The sequence below is a fragment of the Hemiscyllium ocellatum genome, unplaced genomic scaffold, assembly GCF_020745735.1.
Source record: "Hemiscyllium ocellatum isolate sHemOce1 unplaced genomic scaffold, sHemOce1.pat.X.cur. scaffold_3663_pat_ctg1, whole genome shotgun sequence".
Lineage (NCBI taxonomy): Eukaryota > Metazoa > Chordata > Chondrichthyes > Orectolobiformes > Hemiscylliidae > Hemiscyllium > Hemiscyllium ocellatum.
The window spans coordinates 20,376-38,289 of NW_026868543.1; the positions used below are offsets into that span (position 1 = coordinate 20,376).

Sequence of the window (17,914 nt, forward strand, 5' to 3'; positions counted from 1 at the left end):
TTAGTGTTGACTGAGACAGTGACCCTGATGTTACAGAGTTAGTGTTAGACTGAGACAGTGACCCTGACATTACAGAGTTACTGTTAGACTGAGACAGTGACCCTGACGTTACTGAGTTAGTGTTGGACTGAGACAGTGACCCTGATGTTACAGAGTTAGTGTTAGACTGAGACAGTGACCCTGACGTTACAGAGTTAGTGTTAGACTGAGACAGTGACCCTGATGTTACTGAGTTAGTGTTGGACTGAGACAGTGACCCTGATGTTACTGAGTTAGTGTTGGACTGAGACAGTGACCCTGATGTTACAGAGTTAGTGTTGGACTGAGACAGTGACCCTGACGTTACAGAGTTAGTGTTAGACTGAGACAGTGACCCTGATGTTACAGAGTTAGTGTTGGACTGAGACAGTGACCCTGACGTTACTGAGTTAGTGTTGGACTGAGACAGTGATCCTGATGTTACTGAGTTAGCGTTAGACTGAGACAGTGACCCTGACGTTACAGAGTTAGTGTTAGACTGAGACAGTGACCCTGATGTTACTGAGTTAGTGTTGGACTGAGACAGTGACTCTGACGTTACTGAGTTAGTGTTAGACTGAGACAGTGACCCTGACGTTACTGAGTTACTGTTGGACTGAGACAGTGATCCTGGTCATACCGAGTTAGCGTTAGACTGAGACAGTGACCCTGATGTTTCAGAGTTAGTGTTGGACTGAGACAGTGACCCTGACGTTACTGAGTTAGTGTAAGCATGGTATCCCAGTGGGAAGGTGAATGTGGTGATTGTGTTACCCATGGCATAAACTCTCCTGTTTAATTTAAAACCAGCAACACAGAAAAGATTTATCCCGTGCGATAATCTGTGAAGATTCGAGTGACCAAGAACTATTTAATGTAAAAATTAACAACCTTATTTCTTAAAGTATAACAGAGAATAACTTACTAACATGTATTTCCAAGTCCTTACTCTAACATATCTTTTACCTTCCTTTCTATAATATTAGTCTGATAAAACTCCCAATTAAGATTGACAGAAAAATCCAAATTTTAAAACCAGGCAGCGGCCAAATCTTCTCTTTATCTTCGTCGGTAGATTCGGTCTCCAGGTCAGTGTTGAGGTTTGTCTCTGTGCAAACTTCTTCCCTAGACAGGTACCTCTTGGAGAGCTATGACTAGCAGTCTACAGCTATTGGTCTTGTGGCAGTTCTCCTCCCAACTGTTAAAATTTCCCTGGTTTTATATCCCAAAGCATCAGATTGTCTCATTGGCTTTGAAGATTGTCAATATACTCAATTGAAACTTGATTGGAATTTGGTATTTTTTGGGGTATAATTTAAACTGATTGGCCTAAATTGGAACTTGTTTTGTTGTTTCCAGGTAACTAGCTACCCCAGTAGCTGGAGCACATGTTACATTGTGTCTTATTGAGAATACTTGGTGCTGTCACTGCTAGTTTTTACTTTCTTAAAGGTACAAGACACCCACATCTTCATAACAATTGGATACGAGACATTGTGTCCTTGCTGCCAATTCTGGCTTCAGAAGAGGAGGTATTCCTGAATCGGTCTAAAGGTTTTTTCTTAAATTGTGTTTGTGTCCAATCCAAACTCCACATGTTTCCTCAAAGCTAGAACAACACACAGCAGTTCACATCTCCCTGAGTACAGGTCAGACGTTACATGTTACCGAAAGCGTCCAACCACCCAAAAGACTATTTCAGGCAGGGGTCATGCACTTAAACAAACTGGCCCCGTATTCCAACAGAAACAAGAGGGAACGTCGACTGCCTGGTACTGGTGGGATTTATTGGAGGGGGAGGGGGAGGTGAGGAGGGCCAATGTCAACAACGTGCATTGTTATAGTGCCTCAGATGTGGGAAAAACATACCTGGGAGCTTCACAGGAATCAGAGAAGTTCAGAAAGACGCTGCGAAAAGCCAGGATTAGAGGAGCGGTGAGTCCTCAGGTGATTATAGACCCTCCAGAGGAAGGGAGGGTCAGTGCCACTGAGGGATTTGAACAATTGAGTACAAGTTTCAATGCTGCTGTAGTGTCATTACAGGAGGCAATGACATTTATTATACTAACCACACAGCACGGAATGGTATTCAGCTCACCACGTCTATACCAACCATGATGCCATCCTAAACTAATCCCATCTCCCTGCACATGGTCCATATCCCTTTATTCTCAGCCTATTCATGTGCCTGTCTAAATGCCTCTAAACAATTCTATCATATGTACTTCTACAACCTCCCCTGGTAGCATGTTCCTGGCACCCACTACCCTCTGCATTAAAAAGAATCTTGTCTCGCACATCTCCCTTAAACTTTTCCCCTCTCACCTTCAACCTATACCCCCTTGTATTTGACATTTGCACTCTGGAGAAAAGTCTCTGACTATCCACCCTTCCCATGTCTCTCAGAGTATGATGTAATTCTATCAGGTCACCCCTCAGCCTCCGACGCTCTTGTGAAAACAATCCAAGTTTGTCCAACCTTTCCTCATAACTAATACACTCCAAACCAGGCAACATCCTGGTAAACCTCTCCTGCGCCCTTTCCAAAGTCTTCACATCCTTCCACTCGTGTGATGACCAGAACTGCACACAATATTTATAGTGGGTGGCACTGTGGCACAGTGGTTAGCACTGCTGCCTCACAGCGCCTGAGACCCGGGTTCAATTCCCGCCTCAGGCGACTGACTGTGTGGAGTTTGCACGTTCTCCCCGTGTCTGCGTGGGTTTCCTCCGGGGGCTCCAGTTTCCTCCCACAGTCCAAAGATGTGCGGGTCAGGTGAATTGGCCGTGCTAAATTGCCCGTAGTGTTAGGTAAGGGGTAAATGTAGGGGTATGGGTGGGTTGCGCTTCGGCGGGTCAGTGTGGACTTGTTGGGCCGAAGGGTCTGTTTCCACAATGTAAGTAATCTAATCTAATTAATTTAATCTAATTGCAAAATACACTTCTCCCTCGACAATGTTGAATGGAATATTCTACAGTTAGCAACGAGCCATTGTGGAGCCGGAAGGTGTTGAGCTGGCTTTGCAGATTCCTTGGCCACTCACGGAATCACCTGCTGGTTGAATGCATCGTGTTTGTAACCTTTGCAGAGTTTGTCTCTCAGACTGATGGTGATGTCAGTGCCAGTCTGGATGCTTGAATAGTTTGGGTTCCCCTCCAGTAACCGTCCTATACCTGTCCAGTAGATGATGGTCTCGCCAGAGGCTGTGTGTTTGAGCCTTATTCAGGGACAAAGCCTCTGATTAATATGGGATTTACACATTAATCACTCAAAACCTGCATCTTCATTCTCTAAGTTATAGAGTTATAGAGTCATAGAGATGTACAGCATGGAAACAGACTCTTCAGTCTAACCCGTCCCTGCCGAACAGATATCCCAACCCAGTTGAAAATATGTTGCTAGTTAAAGCACAGCAGGTTAGGCAGCATCCAAGGAATAGGAAGTATTCCTTGGATGCTGCCTAACCTGCTGTGCTTTAACCAGCAACACATTTTCAACTGTGATCTCCAGCATCTGCAGACCTCATTTTTTACCCGAAGATATCCCAACCCAATCTAGTCCCACCTGCCAGCACCCGGCCCATATCCCTCCAAACCCTTCCTATTCATATACCCATCCAAATGCCTCTTAAATGTTGCAATTGTACCAGCCTCCACCAAATCCTCTGGCAGCTCATTCCATACACGTACCACCATCTGCGTGAAAAAGTTGTCCCTTAGGTCTCTTTTATATCTTTCCCCTCTCACCCTAAACCTATGTCCTCTAGTTCTGGACTCCCCAACCCCAGGGAAAAGACTTTGTCTATTTATCCTATCCATGCCCCTCATAATTTTGTAAACCTTTATAAGGTCACCCCTCAGCCTCCGACGCTACAGGGAAAACAGCCCCAACCTGTTCAGCCTCTCCCTATAGCTCAGATTCTCCAACCCTGGCAACATCCTTGTAAATCTTTTCTGAACCCTTTCAAGTTTCACAGCATCTTTCCGATAGGAAGGAGACCAGAATTGCACGCAATATTCCAACAGTGGCTTAACCAATGTCCTGTACAGCTGCAACATGACCTCCCAACTCCTGTACTCAATACTGTGACCAATAAAGGAAAGCATACCAAACGCCTTCTTCACAATCCTATCTACCTGTGACTCAACTTTCAAGGAGCTATGAAACTGCACTCCAAGGTCTATTTGTTCAGCAACACTCCCTAAGACCTTACCATTAAGTGTATAAGTCCTGCTAAGATTTGCTTTCCCAAAATGCAGCACCTCCCATTTATCTGAATTAAACTCCATCTGCCACTTCTCAGCCCATTGGCCCATCTGGTCCAGATCTTGTTGTAATCTGAAGTAACCCTCTTCGCTGTCCACTACTCCTCCAATTTAGGTGTCATCTGCAAACTTACTAACTGTACCTTTTATGCTCACATCCAAATCATTGATGTAAATGACAAAAAGTAGAGGACCCAGCACCGATCCTTGTGGCACTCCACTGGTCACAGGCCTCCAGTCTGAAAAACAACCCTCCACCACCACCCTCTGTCTTCTACCTTTGAGCCAGTTCTGTATCCAAATGGAGGAAAAAGTGAGGTCTGCAGATGCTGGAGATCAGAGCTGAAAATGTGTTGCTGGTTAAAGCGCAGCAGGTCAGGCAGCATCCAAAGAACAGGAAATTCGACGTTTCCTGCCCGAAACGTCGAATTTCCTGTTCCTTGGATGCTGCCTGACCTGCTGCGCTTTAACCAGCAACACAGTTTCAGCTCTGTATCCAAATGGCTAGTTCTCCTTGTATTCCATGAGATCTAACCTTGCTAATCAGTCTCCCATGGGGAACCTTGTTGAACGCCTTACTGAAGTCCAGTGATTAAAGACTTAACAGCAATCTAGGTTTGTTCAATACTTTGCACCAGTTGTAAGGCACTTTGATCTTTTACTATAAACTCCAAGTCCTATGATCCTGTCCCTGATGAAGGAGCAGTGCTCTGAAAGCTAGTGCTTCCAAATAAACCTGCTGGACTATAACCTGGTGCTGTGTGATTTTTTTAACTTTGTCTACCCCAGTCCAACACCAGCTCCTCCACATCATCAGCATGATGGACAGAGACTATTTTGTAATGATTGAAAGTGAAACCTTGTTTAACCCTCATACCGCTGCTGATCCTGCCTGCCAGCCCTTACACTTCGAAAGCTGGGCTGACCGGGAAGACAGTGTGCCAGGGAAACAATTTCGTTTTGTTGTTGTGTGAAGTTCTGGCACTTTGTGAAGACAAAATGAAGGGCTCTGGCCCGAAGCGTCGAATTTCCTGCTCCTTGGATGCTGCCTAACCTGCTGTGCTTTAACCAGCAACACATTTTCAACTTTGTGAAGACACACCTACCGAGACAGAGTGGAACGGACATCTGGTATTTCAACTTGTTTAAACTGCTCCCAACTTTGTCTCATTATCACTTGGTGCTCAATAGCGACTCGTTCAGGAAATATTCCGAGCAGGGAAGTGAGTAAAAAATACATTGTTTCCTGTGTGGAGAAATCCTCAAAGCAGGAACATAATTTGTCTTGTTGAAATTAGGTTCAATACCAAGTACCCTCCCAGAGTTTAAGATGGACTCTTCCAAACAGATGAGATTCCAAAGCCTCTGTTGTGACACATTGTGTGAAGTCTTTAAAGAAAGGGTTCGAGCTGGGTGCTAACTTTCTGACGATGAATGTGGTTTCACATCTGTTAAAAGGGTAAGGATCAGACAGGCAGGCTCCACGCTGAAAACACACGCCGGACAGGGAGTACATGGGCGCGGTAACTAGGGTTAACACTGAGCGAGAGGGAGGTCAGAGGGACCTGGTCATCTGACTGCAACAGGGAAACTGTGTCTGTCTGTGTTTCTGTGTGTGTGTGTCTGTGTTATGTGTGTGCCTGCCTGTGTGTGGGTCTGTGTGTCTGTCTGTGTTTCTGTGTGTGTGTGTCTGTCTGCCTGTGTGTGTGGGTCTGTGTGTTGGTGTGTGTGTGTCTGTCTGTCTGTCTGTGTCTGTGTTTATGTGTGTGCCTGTCTGTGTGTGGGTCTGGGTATCTGTCTGTCGGTGTGTGTGTGCCTGTCTGTCTGTGTGTGTTTGCGTTTGTGTCTGTGTGTGTGTGCCTGTCTGTATGTTCCTGTGTGTGGATCTGTGTGTCTGTGTTTATGTGTGTGCCTGTCTGTCGGTGTGTCTGTCTGTGTGTGGGTCTGTGTGTTGGTCTGTGTTTGTGTGTGTGTGTGCGCGTGTGTCTGTCTGTCGGTGTGTCTGTCTGTGTGTGGGTCAGTGTGTCTGTCTGTGTGTTGATTTGGAGATACTGGTATTGGACTGTGCTGTACAAAGTTAACTTTGACTCCATAAGTCAGTTGAAAGCCTTTCCTCACCCCCTTCTGTATAACACAATCTGAATCCTTTGTAGACTGCCTCCTGTTGTTCCTGCTCTTCAGTCTCGCCTGCACCCCTCCCCCACCACCTCTCTACTTCTGTTCAAAATGAACTCGCACACGTCCATTACAATTCAGATCTGACACAACTGCTTTTTTTCCCACAGCATTTGTACCCGACACTCAGCAATATATTGCGATTTAGTCACCTTACTCTTTATGAGGTGTGTTTTGTTTATTGAGACATTCGATGGGAGGGCAGTTTCTGGTTATGTACCTCTTGTCTGTCCATGTCTCTAGTTCTGTAAGTCAGTGCTGGGCAGTCATCAAGTTTAAACAGTCTAGAGATGGTCATGGTCACAAAGTTCACATTAATTAAAGAATGAACGGGGATTTGCAGGCAGACTAGGTAAATCTGTTGACAATCCTGTGCCTATCCTTTGTTCTTTGTGTGTTGTTCCTAGCATGTTCTCAGCAGTTAATAACCACCGCATTGGAGTGTGGGGCTGGAGTTATTTTTTTATTTCAAAAATATACTTTCTTCATAAAATATTTTGATGATCTGTACAATTGGTCATGCCATACATGCATAAACATTCCATTTCTTTGCATACAGAGACAGAGTAATCATTCATAAATACAGGTCTGTACGATTACTATCCACATATTTAGCCGGGTGGGGGGGGGGGCGGTCAGCAGAGCCCCCTTACTGCGTGGGTCCCCTGCTCTTAGGCAGGCAGACGTTACACGGTGGTCTTTCCCCACCACGCTTTGGCGGCAGCTGCCCCAAGCCTCAGTGCGTCCCTCAACACGTAGTCCTGGATCTTGGAATGTGCCAGTCTGCAACACTCAATTGGGGTCAACTCCTTCAGCTGGAAGATCAACAGGTTTCGGACCGCCCAGAGAGCATCCTTCACCGAGTTGATGATCCTCCAGGCACAGCTGATGTTCATCTCGATGTGCGCCCCAGGGAACAGACCATAAAGCATGGAGTTCCTTGTCACGGAGCTGCTTGGGACGAACCTCGACAAACACCACTGCATTCCTCTCCAGACTTCCTCTGCGTAGGCACATTCCAGAAGTAGGTGTGTGACAGTCCCATCCCCCCACAGCCGCTTCGAGGGCAGCGTACGGTGCGGCTGAGAGTCTGGGCGTGCATAAAGGATCTCACAGGCTTTCAGCTGGAAGATCAACAGGTTTTGAACCGCCCAAAGAGCGTCCTTCACCGAGTTGATGATTCTCCAGGCGCAGTTGATGTTCGTCTCAGTGTGCATCCCAGGGAACAGACCGTACAGCACAGAGTCCCTCATCACGGAGCTGCTCGGGACGAACCTCGACAAACACCACTGCATTAAACACCCTTCTCACCACCAGCTAAGCCATGTCTTGGTGCTTGTTGGAAAGTTCTGGCGATGAGGCATTCTGCCAAATGACTTTGACGGTCTGCTCAGGGAACCGCTCGACAGGATCCGCCCTCTCCTTTTCCCGAAGGGTCTCGAGGACACTACGTGCTGACCACTTCCTGATGGACATGTGGTCAAAGGTGTTTTTCTTCATAAACTTCTCCACGAAGGACAGGTGTTACAGAACGGTCCAACTACTCGGAGCGTTCCACGGCAGCGAGGCCAGGCCCATCCATCGCAACACCGGGGACAGGTAGAACCTCAGTACATAGTGACACTTGGTGTTTGCGTACCGGGGATCCACACACATCTTGATGGAGTTTTTTATATATATATATATATATATATATGCTGAGACCAGGCACCAGCACCAAACGTCAGTGCCTGAAGGACATTGCTGAATTGGGTCAGGAGTTTGTGATCATCAAGAGCTACACAGTCACTGTCACTGACACCAGCTTTTTGTTTCCAGATTAATCACTTGGATTCAATTCAACGAAAACTGAAAGAACTGCGGATGCTGGAAATCTAAAACAAAATCAGAAGTTGCTGGAGAAGCTCAGCAGGTCTGGCAGCATCTGTGCAGAGAAATCCAAGTTAACGTTTCGTGTCCGGTCACCCTTCCTCAGAACCCGAAACATTAACTCTGATTTCTCGTCATAAATGTTGCCAGACCTGCCGAGCTCATCCAGCAACCTTGGTTTTGTTCCTGTTATGAAGGTGTGGGTGTACTGTACCTTTAAGAGAGCAAAAGCTAGCAGTGACAGCGCCAAGTGTTCTCAATAAGACACAGTGTAACATGTGCTCCAGCTGCTGGGGTAGCTAGTTGCCTGGAAACAACAAAACAGATTTGGATTAGGCCAATCAGTTTAAATTATACCCCAAAAAATTACCAAATTCCAGTCCAGTTTGAATTGAGTATATCAACAATCTAAAAAGCCAGTGACACAATCTGATGCTTTGGGGGGGTATAAGTTCGGGGAAAATAGAACAGTTGGGAGGAGAACTGACAAGCCAATGACATCTGCACACTGCCCAGAAAAATAGATCTGTTAAAAGGTACCTGAATAGATCAGTAACCTGTGGAGCAGACTTCCCAAGAAGAAGAAGACAGGAATTCAGAGGAAACTGAAAGGGGCTTGGTTTTAAGACAAGGTGTGTTGTTTTGTAAATCTTAATTGGGAGTTTTATCAGACTAATATTATAGAAGGGAAGGTAAAAGATAGGTAAGAGGAAGGACTTGTAAATAGTTGTTAGTTAATTATTCTCTGTTATATTTTAAGAAATAAAGTTGTTAATTTTTACTTTAAGTAGTTCTTGGCCACTTGAATTTTGACAGATTGCTGCACAGGATAAATCTTCTCTAGTTGCTAGTTTTAAATTAAGCAGGAGGGTTTAACCTGTGACAGAACATTTCAAATGAATGAGGTTGGATTTTCTGGAGCAGTCCTCCACTTTTTTGGATGTAAACGTGGTAAGTGCTCTGCCACATGCCTAGATAAAAACAGTGACTGCAGATGCTGGAAACCAGATTCTGGATCAGTGGTGCTGGAAGAGCACAGCAGTTCAGGCAGCATCCGAGGAGCAGTAAAATCGACATTTTGGGCAAAAGCCCTTCATTAGGAATAAAGGCAGAGAGTCTGAAGCCTGGAGAGATAAGCTAGAGGAGGGTGGGAGTGGGGAGAGAGTAGCATAGAGTACAATAGGTGATGGGGGAGGAGATGAAGGTGATAGATCAGGGAGGAGAGTGGAGTGGATAGGTGGAAAAGAAGATAGGCAGGTAGGACAAGTCATGGGGACAGTGCTGAGCTGGAAGTTGGAACTAGGGTGAGGTGGAGGAAGGGGAAATGAGGAAACTGGTGAAGTCCACGTTGATGCCCTGGGGTTGAAGTGTTCCGAGGCGGAAGATGAGGCGTTCTTCCTCCAGGTGTCTGGTGGTGAGGGAGCGGCGGTGAAGGATGCCCAGGACCTCCATGTCCTCGGCAGAGTGGGAGGGGGAGTTGAAATGTTGGGCCACGGGGCAGTGTGGTTGATTGGTGCGGGTGTCCAGGAGATGTTCCCTAAGGCGCTCTGCTAGGAGGCGTCCAGTCTCCCCAATGTAGAGGAGACCGCATCGGGAGCAATGGATACAATAAATGATATTGGTGGATGTGCAGGTAAAACTTTGATGGATGTGGAAGGCTCCTTTAGGGCCTTGGATGGAGGTGAGGGAGGAGGTGTGGGCACAGGTTTTGCAATTTCTGCAGTGGCAGGGGAAGGTGCCAGGATGGGAGGGTGGGGTCGTAGGGGGGCATGGACCTGACCAGGTAGTCACGGAGGGAACGGTCTTTGCGGAAGGCGGAAAGGGGTGGGGAGGGAAATATATCCCTGGTGGTGGGGTCTTTTTAGAGGTGGCGGAAATGTCGGCGAATGATTTGGTTTATGCGAAGGTTGGTAGGGTGGAAGGTGAGTACCAGGGGCGTTCTGTCCTTGTTACGGTTGGAGGGATGGGGTCTGAGGGCTGAGGTGCGGGATGTGGATGAGATGCGTTGGGGGGCATCTTTAACCACGTGGGAAGGGAAATTGCGGTCTCTAAAGAAGGAGGCCATCTGGTGTGTTCTATGGTGGAACTGGTCCTCCTGGGAGCAGATACGGCGGAGGCGGAGGAATTGGGAATACGGGATGGCATTTTTACAGGAGGTGGGGTGGGAAGAGGTGTAATCCAGGTAGCTGTGGGAGTTGGTGGGTTTGTAAAAAATGTCAGTGTCAAATCGGTCATCATTAATGGAGATAGAGAGGTCCAGGAAGGGGAGGGAGGTGTCAGAGATGGTCCAGGTAAATTTAAGGTCAGGGTGAAATGTGTTGGTGAAGTTGATGAATTGCTCAACCTCCTCGCGGGAGCACGAGGTGGTGCCAATGCAGTCATCAATGTAGCAGAGGAAGAGGTGGGGAGTGGTGCCAGTGTGATTACGGAAGATCAACTGTTCTACATAGCCACAAAGAGACAGGCATAGCTGGGGCCCATACGTGTGCCCATGGCTATGAGGAAGTGGGAGGATTCGAAGGAGAAATTGTTAAGGGTGAGGACCAGTTCGGCCAAACGAATGAGAGTGTCGGTGGAAGGGTACTGTTGGGGACGTCGGGAGAGGAAAAAACGGAGGGCTTGGAGGCCCTGGTCATGGCAGATGGAGGTGTAGAGGGATTGGATATCCATGGTGAAGATGAGGCATTGGGGGCTGGGGAAACTGAAGTCTTGGAGGAGGAGGAGGGCATGGTTGGTGTATCGAATGTATGTGGGGAGTTCCTGGACTAGGGGGGATAGGACAGTGTCAAGGTAGGTAGAAATGAGTTCAGTGGGGCAGGGCCATGCTGAGACAATGGGTCGGCCAGGGTGGTCAGGCTTGTGGATCTTGGGAAGAAGGTAGAACCGGGCAGTGCGGGGTTCCCGGACTATGAGGTTGGAAGCTGTGGGTGGGAGATCTCCTAAGGTGATGAGGTTCTGTATGGACTGGGAGATGATGGTTTGGTGATGGGGGGTGGGGTCATGGTCGAGAGGGTGGTAGGAAGAGGTGTCTCGAGTTGGCGTTTGGCTTCAGCCATGTAGAGGTCAGTGCACCAGACTACCACTGCGCCCCCTTTATCCGCTGGTTGATGGTGAGGTTGGGATTGGAGCAGAGGGACTGGAGGGCTGTGTGTTGTGAGGGTGAGAGGTTGGAGTGGGGGAGGGGGGTAGACAGGTTGAGGCGGTTAATGTCCCAGCAGCAGTTGGAAATGAAGAGTTTGAGGGTGGGTAATAGGCCAGCGCGGGGTGTCCAGGGGGATGCAGTGTGTTGGAAGTGAGCGAAGGGGTCCTCGGAAGGTGGGCGGGAGTCCTGATTGTGAAAGTAAGCTCGGAGGCGGAGGCAGCGGAAGAAGTGTTTGACGTCACGGCGTGTATTAAATTAATCTTTTTCACGGCGTGTATTAAATTAATTTTTTTCTCGATGTAGTCGGCAAAAGTGAGGACTGCAGATGCTGGAATGCCTCTATTCCTGATGAAGGGCTTTTGTCCGGAACGTCGATTTTCCTGCTCCTCAGATGCTGCCTGACCTGCTGTACTTTTCCAGCACCACACTCTGATCTAAACACACATCTAGATATAGGCTAGTGCTGCATGAGAACAGGTTTCTACTGACAGTGAAAAGTCCGAAGTCAGGCAGCATCAGGTGATAGTCCAACAGGTGAAATCACAAACTTTCAAATAAACCTGTTGGATTATTGCCTGGTTTGATCTGACTTCTGACTTTGACCATCCCAATCCAACACTGACACCGCCACATCATTGAAAAGAGTGGGGAGCCTTAAAGTGATAGTGATTTAGATAATGCCAACTCTGGATATCAGGGGACAACAGTTATGGAGGGAAGGGGAGCATTGCAATGGAGTCGGACAAATTCAGTGGAAATTAATGCAATAAATATTGATTTTTGCTGCAAGAGGTATGTTTCCAGCCTGTTAGTCTTGGACATTCTTGTCTTTCAGATGGCCAACTCCAATTACTGGTCTGCACTTGCCTGTCTGACTGTAACCTGCTCTGTGTATTTTGCTACCTCTGACATTTCCTGTTACAATGACAATGGGCAGCCAGTGGATTGGTAAGTTGAAACATTTTGCTTGCCACACCTGCGACTTGTTCAAATAAGGACCAGGAAAACATGAGAAGTGACCTTTCTGAGCAAGAGACAACACAAACATGTTCTGGACTTGGCTCTCTCTCTCTCCACAGCTTCTGCCAAACCTGCTGAGTTCCTCCAGCAATTTCTGTTTTTGTTCAGAGAAACAGGAAAAGACCACTTGATTAGGGAGATATCTCCATGGAATCCCAGAATCCCAACAGGACGGAAGGAGGCCATTCGGCCCATCGAGTCTGCACCACCCCTCTGAAGAGTGTCCCACTCAGACCAAGCTCCCTACCATATCCTGTAACCCCACAGCTACCCTGACTATTCCATCTAGCCTACACATCAACGAACACTATGGACCATTTCCCATGTCCAATCCACCCTAACCTGGATATGTTTGGATTGTGGGAGGAAACTAGAGCACCTGGAGGGAACCCACGCAGACACGGGGAGAATGTGCAAACTCCAAACAGATGGTCACCCAGTAGTGGAATTGAACCTGGGTGCTAACCACTGAGCCACTGTGCCACCCAAAGAACTCATGAGTGGTTTATGATAGCTCAATCAATAAAAATATAAAACACATACCATAAGACCATAAGATAGGAGTGGAAGTAAGGCCATTTGGCCCATCGAGTCCACTCCGCCATTCAATCATGGCTGATGGGCATTTCAACTCCACTTATCAGCGTTCTCCCCGTAGCCCTTAATTCCTCGAGACAACAAGAATCTATCAATCTCTGCCTTGAAGACATACAATATGTGATGAGGGAGAGGGATTATGTCACTGAACTAGACGCTGAGAATTCAGGCTAATGCTGTGGCTACAAAATCAGAAATTGTTGTAAAAGCTCAGCAGATCTGGCAGCATCTGTGAAGAGAAATCAAAGTTAGCATTTCAGGTCAAGTGACTCTTCCTCAGAACTGGAGATGTGGGTTCAGATGGTGGAAAACAGACAAATAATGAGAATGCTAGCCGTAGCCACAGACTGTGGTGATCAGTCAATGTGTTACTGTCAAGGTGGTGAAAGGTGAAATTGGAGGGGACAAAGGTTCATCTCCTATCTGTCCCCTTGTACAGTACTCCCCCGTCTCCAGCTATAGCCTGTGGCTCGGCAGTGCTGACAAGCACTGTGATAGTGCTGCCAGTAGCTGACTAGTATCGGGAAGTGACAATGTTGGCTGATTTTGACAGAGCGGTCAACACAAACTGTTGGAATAATGGTGCAACATCAACAAAAGCAGAAGTTCGACGCTGAAGCTCCATTCTGTCTCCTCACTGAGTGATGGCAGTTCATCTCTGAGCCCTGACCATTTCCTTCTCTTCCTCCAGCTCATTGAGGTTTTTGAGTTTCAGTCATGCCAGCTCCATTTTCACGTGATTGTTAACTCAGTAACTGATTGACATAATCTTGCTTTGTTACTCAGTCAAAAAATGTTTTCTAGCAGTGTAGCAAAGAAGAGGGGTGACCTTATCGAGGTTTATAAAATCGTGAGTGGCATATATAAAATGAATGGCAGCTCTCTTTTCCCTAGGGTGGGGGAGTTCAGGACTAAGGGACACATCTTTAAGGTGAGAGGAAATAGATTTTAAAAAGACGAGGGGCAACTTTCTTTACACAGTGTGGTTCACGTATGGAATTAACTTCCAGAGGAAGTAATGGATGTGGATCCAGTTACAACATTTAAAAGACACTTGGATAAGTACATAAACAAGAAATGTTTGGAGGGATATGTGCCAAGCCCAGGCAGGTGGGATTAGTTTTGTATGGGATTTTAGTTGGCATGGACTGGTTGGACCGAAGGGTATGATTAGATTAGATTACTTACAGTGTGGAAACAGGCCCTTCGGCCCAACAAGTCCCCACCAAAGCACAACCCACCCAGACCCATTCCCCTACACTTACCCCTTCACCTAACCTACGGGCAATTTAGCATGGCCAATTCACCTGACCCACACATCTTTGGACTGTGGGAGGAAACCAGAGCACCCGGGGGAAACCCATGCAGACACGGGGAGAATGTGCAAACTCCACACAGAGAGTCGCCTGAGGCTGGAATTGAACCCAGGTCCCTGGCGCTGTGAGGCAGCAGTGCTAACCACTGTGCGGCCCCAATGTTTGCATGTTGTATGACTCTGACTCTATAACGTATATAACCTCTTCCTGAATTTGAGATTTAAATTGTCAGCAATCATGTTTTGTCCTACTGACTTGTGTTTTGGCTCCGATCCACTGATCTTTTCACAAAACGTGTCCCTCAGTGTGTGGGTTTATTAACATCGAAAGGCATTAATCTTGTCCTTGTGAACCTGTGATAGTGACTCAGTGACACTTAGTACATTGTTTGTAATTGTTATTTCCATCAATGTCAATTGGAGCAATGCTCATTGCTGAGCCAACACTTGGTTTCTACAATTGAGAATTAATTTTATCACAATTACACAACTAATATTACACAATTGGAACTTCCCCTTCTTGGAACGATTGTCAATTTTCTACTTGTTTCTGGGGTGTGATCCTGTGTTAGGATTTTTAAAGGCACATGGATAATACTGACAAGACCAGCATTTGTTACCCATCCCCAGTTGCCTGTTGAGAAGGTGGTGTTGAACTACTTTCTTGAACTACTGCAGTCCATATGCTGTAGGTGGACCCACAATGCCCTTAGGGTGGGAATTCCATGCATTTGAACCAGTGACAGTGAAAGAATGGAGATATATTTCCAAGTCAGGATGGTGAGTGGAGGGGAACTTGCAGAGGATGGTATTCCCATGTATCTGCTGCATTTGTCTTTCTAGATGGAAGAGTTCTTTGGTGAATTTCTGCAGTGCATCTTGTAGAAGGAACACACTGCTGCTACTGAGCGTGGATGGTAGAGGGAGGGGATGTTGACGTTGGTGAATGGGGTGCCGGTCAAACTGGCTGGATGGTGTCAAGCTCTGCGTTCTGAGTGAAGAGGGATGTTGAATTGTTAGCTCTTCCTGACTGGGAATGGTGGAGTGGTGTTTATCACACAAGCTGTCTTTGCAGTTTACATCTGTCGCCTTACTGTCCAACCCTCTGTCTCTCACCCACCCATCTGCTTTCAGGTTCATTGTTTACAAGTTACCCAAACATATCAGTGAAACTGGTTTACAGTACATGTACATGGACTCCTCAAGCAATGGCTGGAGAACTGGAAACCGATTGATTAATGACACAGGCTCTGCTGTGGGAGGAACTCTACAGCAGCTCTATGAGAAATCCAAACTGCAGGTAACTAAAGGGTGGTTTGACTATCAGGGTTGAGCAGTGTATCAGGTTTGCACTCAAACGTTAATCAGCCCAGGGAACCAAATTCTGACATTTCTCACAGTGGATTGGAGAATGAATCATTTGCGTTTATATAGCGACTTCCACCATGTCTGCTGTCTCTAAGCACTTTACAGGCAATGAGGTACATGGTGGAGTGTAGTCACTGACGTAATGAAGGGAACACGATATCTAATTTGTGCACACACCAAGCTCCACCAAACAGCTATCTGATAATGACCAGATCGTCAGTTTTTGAGGGATTAGTGTTCAGCTCTCAGTGAGATCTCCCCCCCACTGAAATTAAAAAGTTGCCATTCAATTCTTTTTCAGCTCCACTCGAGAGGGAAGAATGATTAATTAGAAGTGGTACATACCCGAAGGATTTGTCCGTATCTCAGGCCAGTCTAGTAAAACATCATCCAGTCACTGATCTTTAATTTATTGGTCAGTGGATTGAGTATAGACGTTGGGAGGTCATGTTGCGGCTGCACGGGACATTGGTTAGGCCACTTTTGGAATACTGCGTACAATTCTGGTCTCCCAAATATGTTGTCAAACTTGAAACGATTCAAAAAAGATTTACAAGGACGTTGCCAGGGTTGGAGGATTTGAGCTACAGGGAGAGGCTGAATAGGCTGGGGCTGTTTTCCCTGGAGCGTCGGAGCCTGAGGTTTGTAAAATCATGAGTGGTATTGGTAGGGTAAATGGACTAGGTCTTTTCCCCGGGGTGGGGGAGTCAAAAATTAGAGGGCACAAGTTTAAGACGAGAAGGGAAAGACTTAAAATGGACCTGAGGGACAACGTTTTCATGCAGAGGGTGGCGCATGTATGGAATGAGCTGCCAGAGGAAGTAGTGAAGGCTAGTACAATTACAACATTTAAAAGGCATCTGAATGGGTACATGAATAGAAAGGGTTTAGAGGAATATGGGTCAAATGCTGGCAAATGGGACTAGATTATATTAGGACATCAGGTCTGCATAGACAAGTTGAACCTAAGGGTCTGTTTCTGTGCTGTACATCTCTGTAACTCCAGTTCCCTCAGATGTTCTCCATGTGTGGGAGAAAGTAAAAGACTGCAGATGCTGGAGATCAGAGTTGAAAAGTGTGGTGCTGAAAAAACACAGTTGGTCAGGCATTTTCCATGTGTGGTCAAATATCCATTCTGAAGTAATTCTTCCATGGGATATAGGTTTCATTGTCAAGAACACACTTACCTGTAACATAAAATACAATGAGAATCCATTTCAGTGCTGAAATTTGTAATTGGTGGGGCTTTGTCATTTTATCTTCATCTCCTTCCTCTGTTTTGTTTTTCCAGAGGGACCAAGTAGCATACGTGCTCTACAATGACCAGATCCACCTCACCTCGACCAGCTATGGTGGACATACGAAAGGTGATGAGCAATACCTGGATTGTACTGTTTCCTCCAGGCCGGAAGCAATGTTCTGATCATTCTGAGTGTTTGTTTCAAATGTCAGGAACTTGTTTTCCCCTGCCTCCACTCTTCATCATTATATATCAACTTGAAATACGTGACTGAGTCAATGATTTCTCTGGCCTGTTCTCTGTCATTCCTTGTTTCTATCCTTGTCTAAGGCTGAGGTTTTGTTACTTCAGGACTTGTCTGTTACATTATTCTCTGGCCACCTTGAAAATTCTGCTGCCCAAACCCATGACCACTTCCATCTCCAAGGGCATTAGGTACATGGGAACATCACCACCTTCAAGTTCCCCTCCAAGCCACTCACCATCCTGATTTGGAAACCTATCTCCATTCCTTCACTGTTGCTGGGTCAAAATCCTGGAATTCCCTCCCTAACAGTGGGTGGACTGCAGTGGTTCAAGAAAGCAGCTCACCACCACCTTCTCAAGGGTAACTTAGGGACAGGCAATAAAATGCTGACCCAGCCCATGACACCCCACATCATACAAATGAAGTTTTTTTAAAAAGTAGTCATTCTCATCATCCATCTTTCATTCAGTTCAATCTAATATTCAGTATTCACGTTTCTCCGTGGTTTCCCTTTCTCTCCCTATCTCTGAAACCTCCTCCAGCTCTATAATCCTCTACAAACACATCATTCATTCCATTCTTATGCAGCATGGTCATTTCTTTTCTACCGTGGTCCATGACCAAATAAAACAAAGATTGCTGGAGAAACTCAGCCTG

At 46.4% G+C, this 17,914-nt stretch overlaps 1 protein-coding gene across 1 annotated transcript; it reads left to right on the top strand.

Moving 5' to 3' along the window:
* Nucleotides 1-5,202: 5,202 nt before the first annotated feature.
* Nucleotides 5,203-17,158, top strand: LOC132813393 (deoxyribonuclease-2-alpha-like; the record flags this gene model as incomplete). Its single annotated transcript, XM_060823143.1, has 4 exons — nt 5,203-5,743; nt 12,306-12,418; nt 15,537-15,702; nt 17,062-17,158. Coding segments are annotated over exons 2-4 (376 nt in total), but the record flags the coding sequence as incomplete, so codon positions are not given.
* Nucleotides 17,159-17,914: the final 756 nt, after the last annotated feature.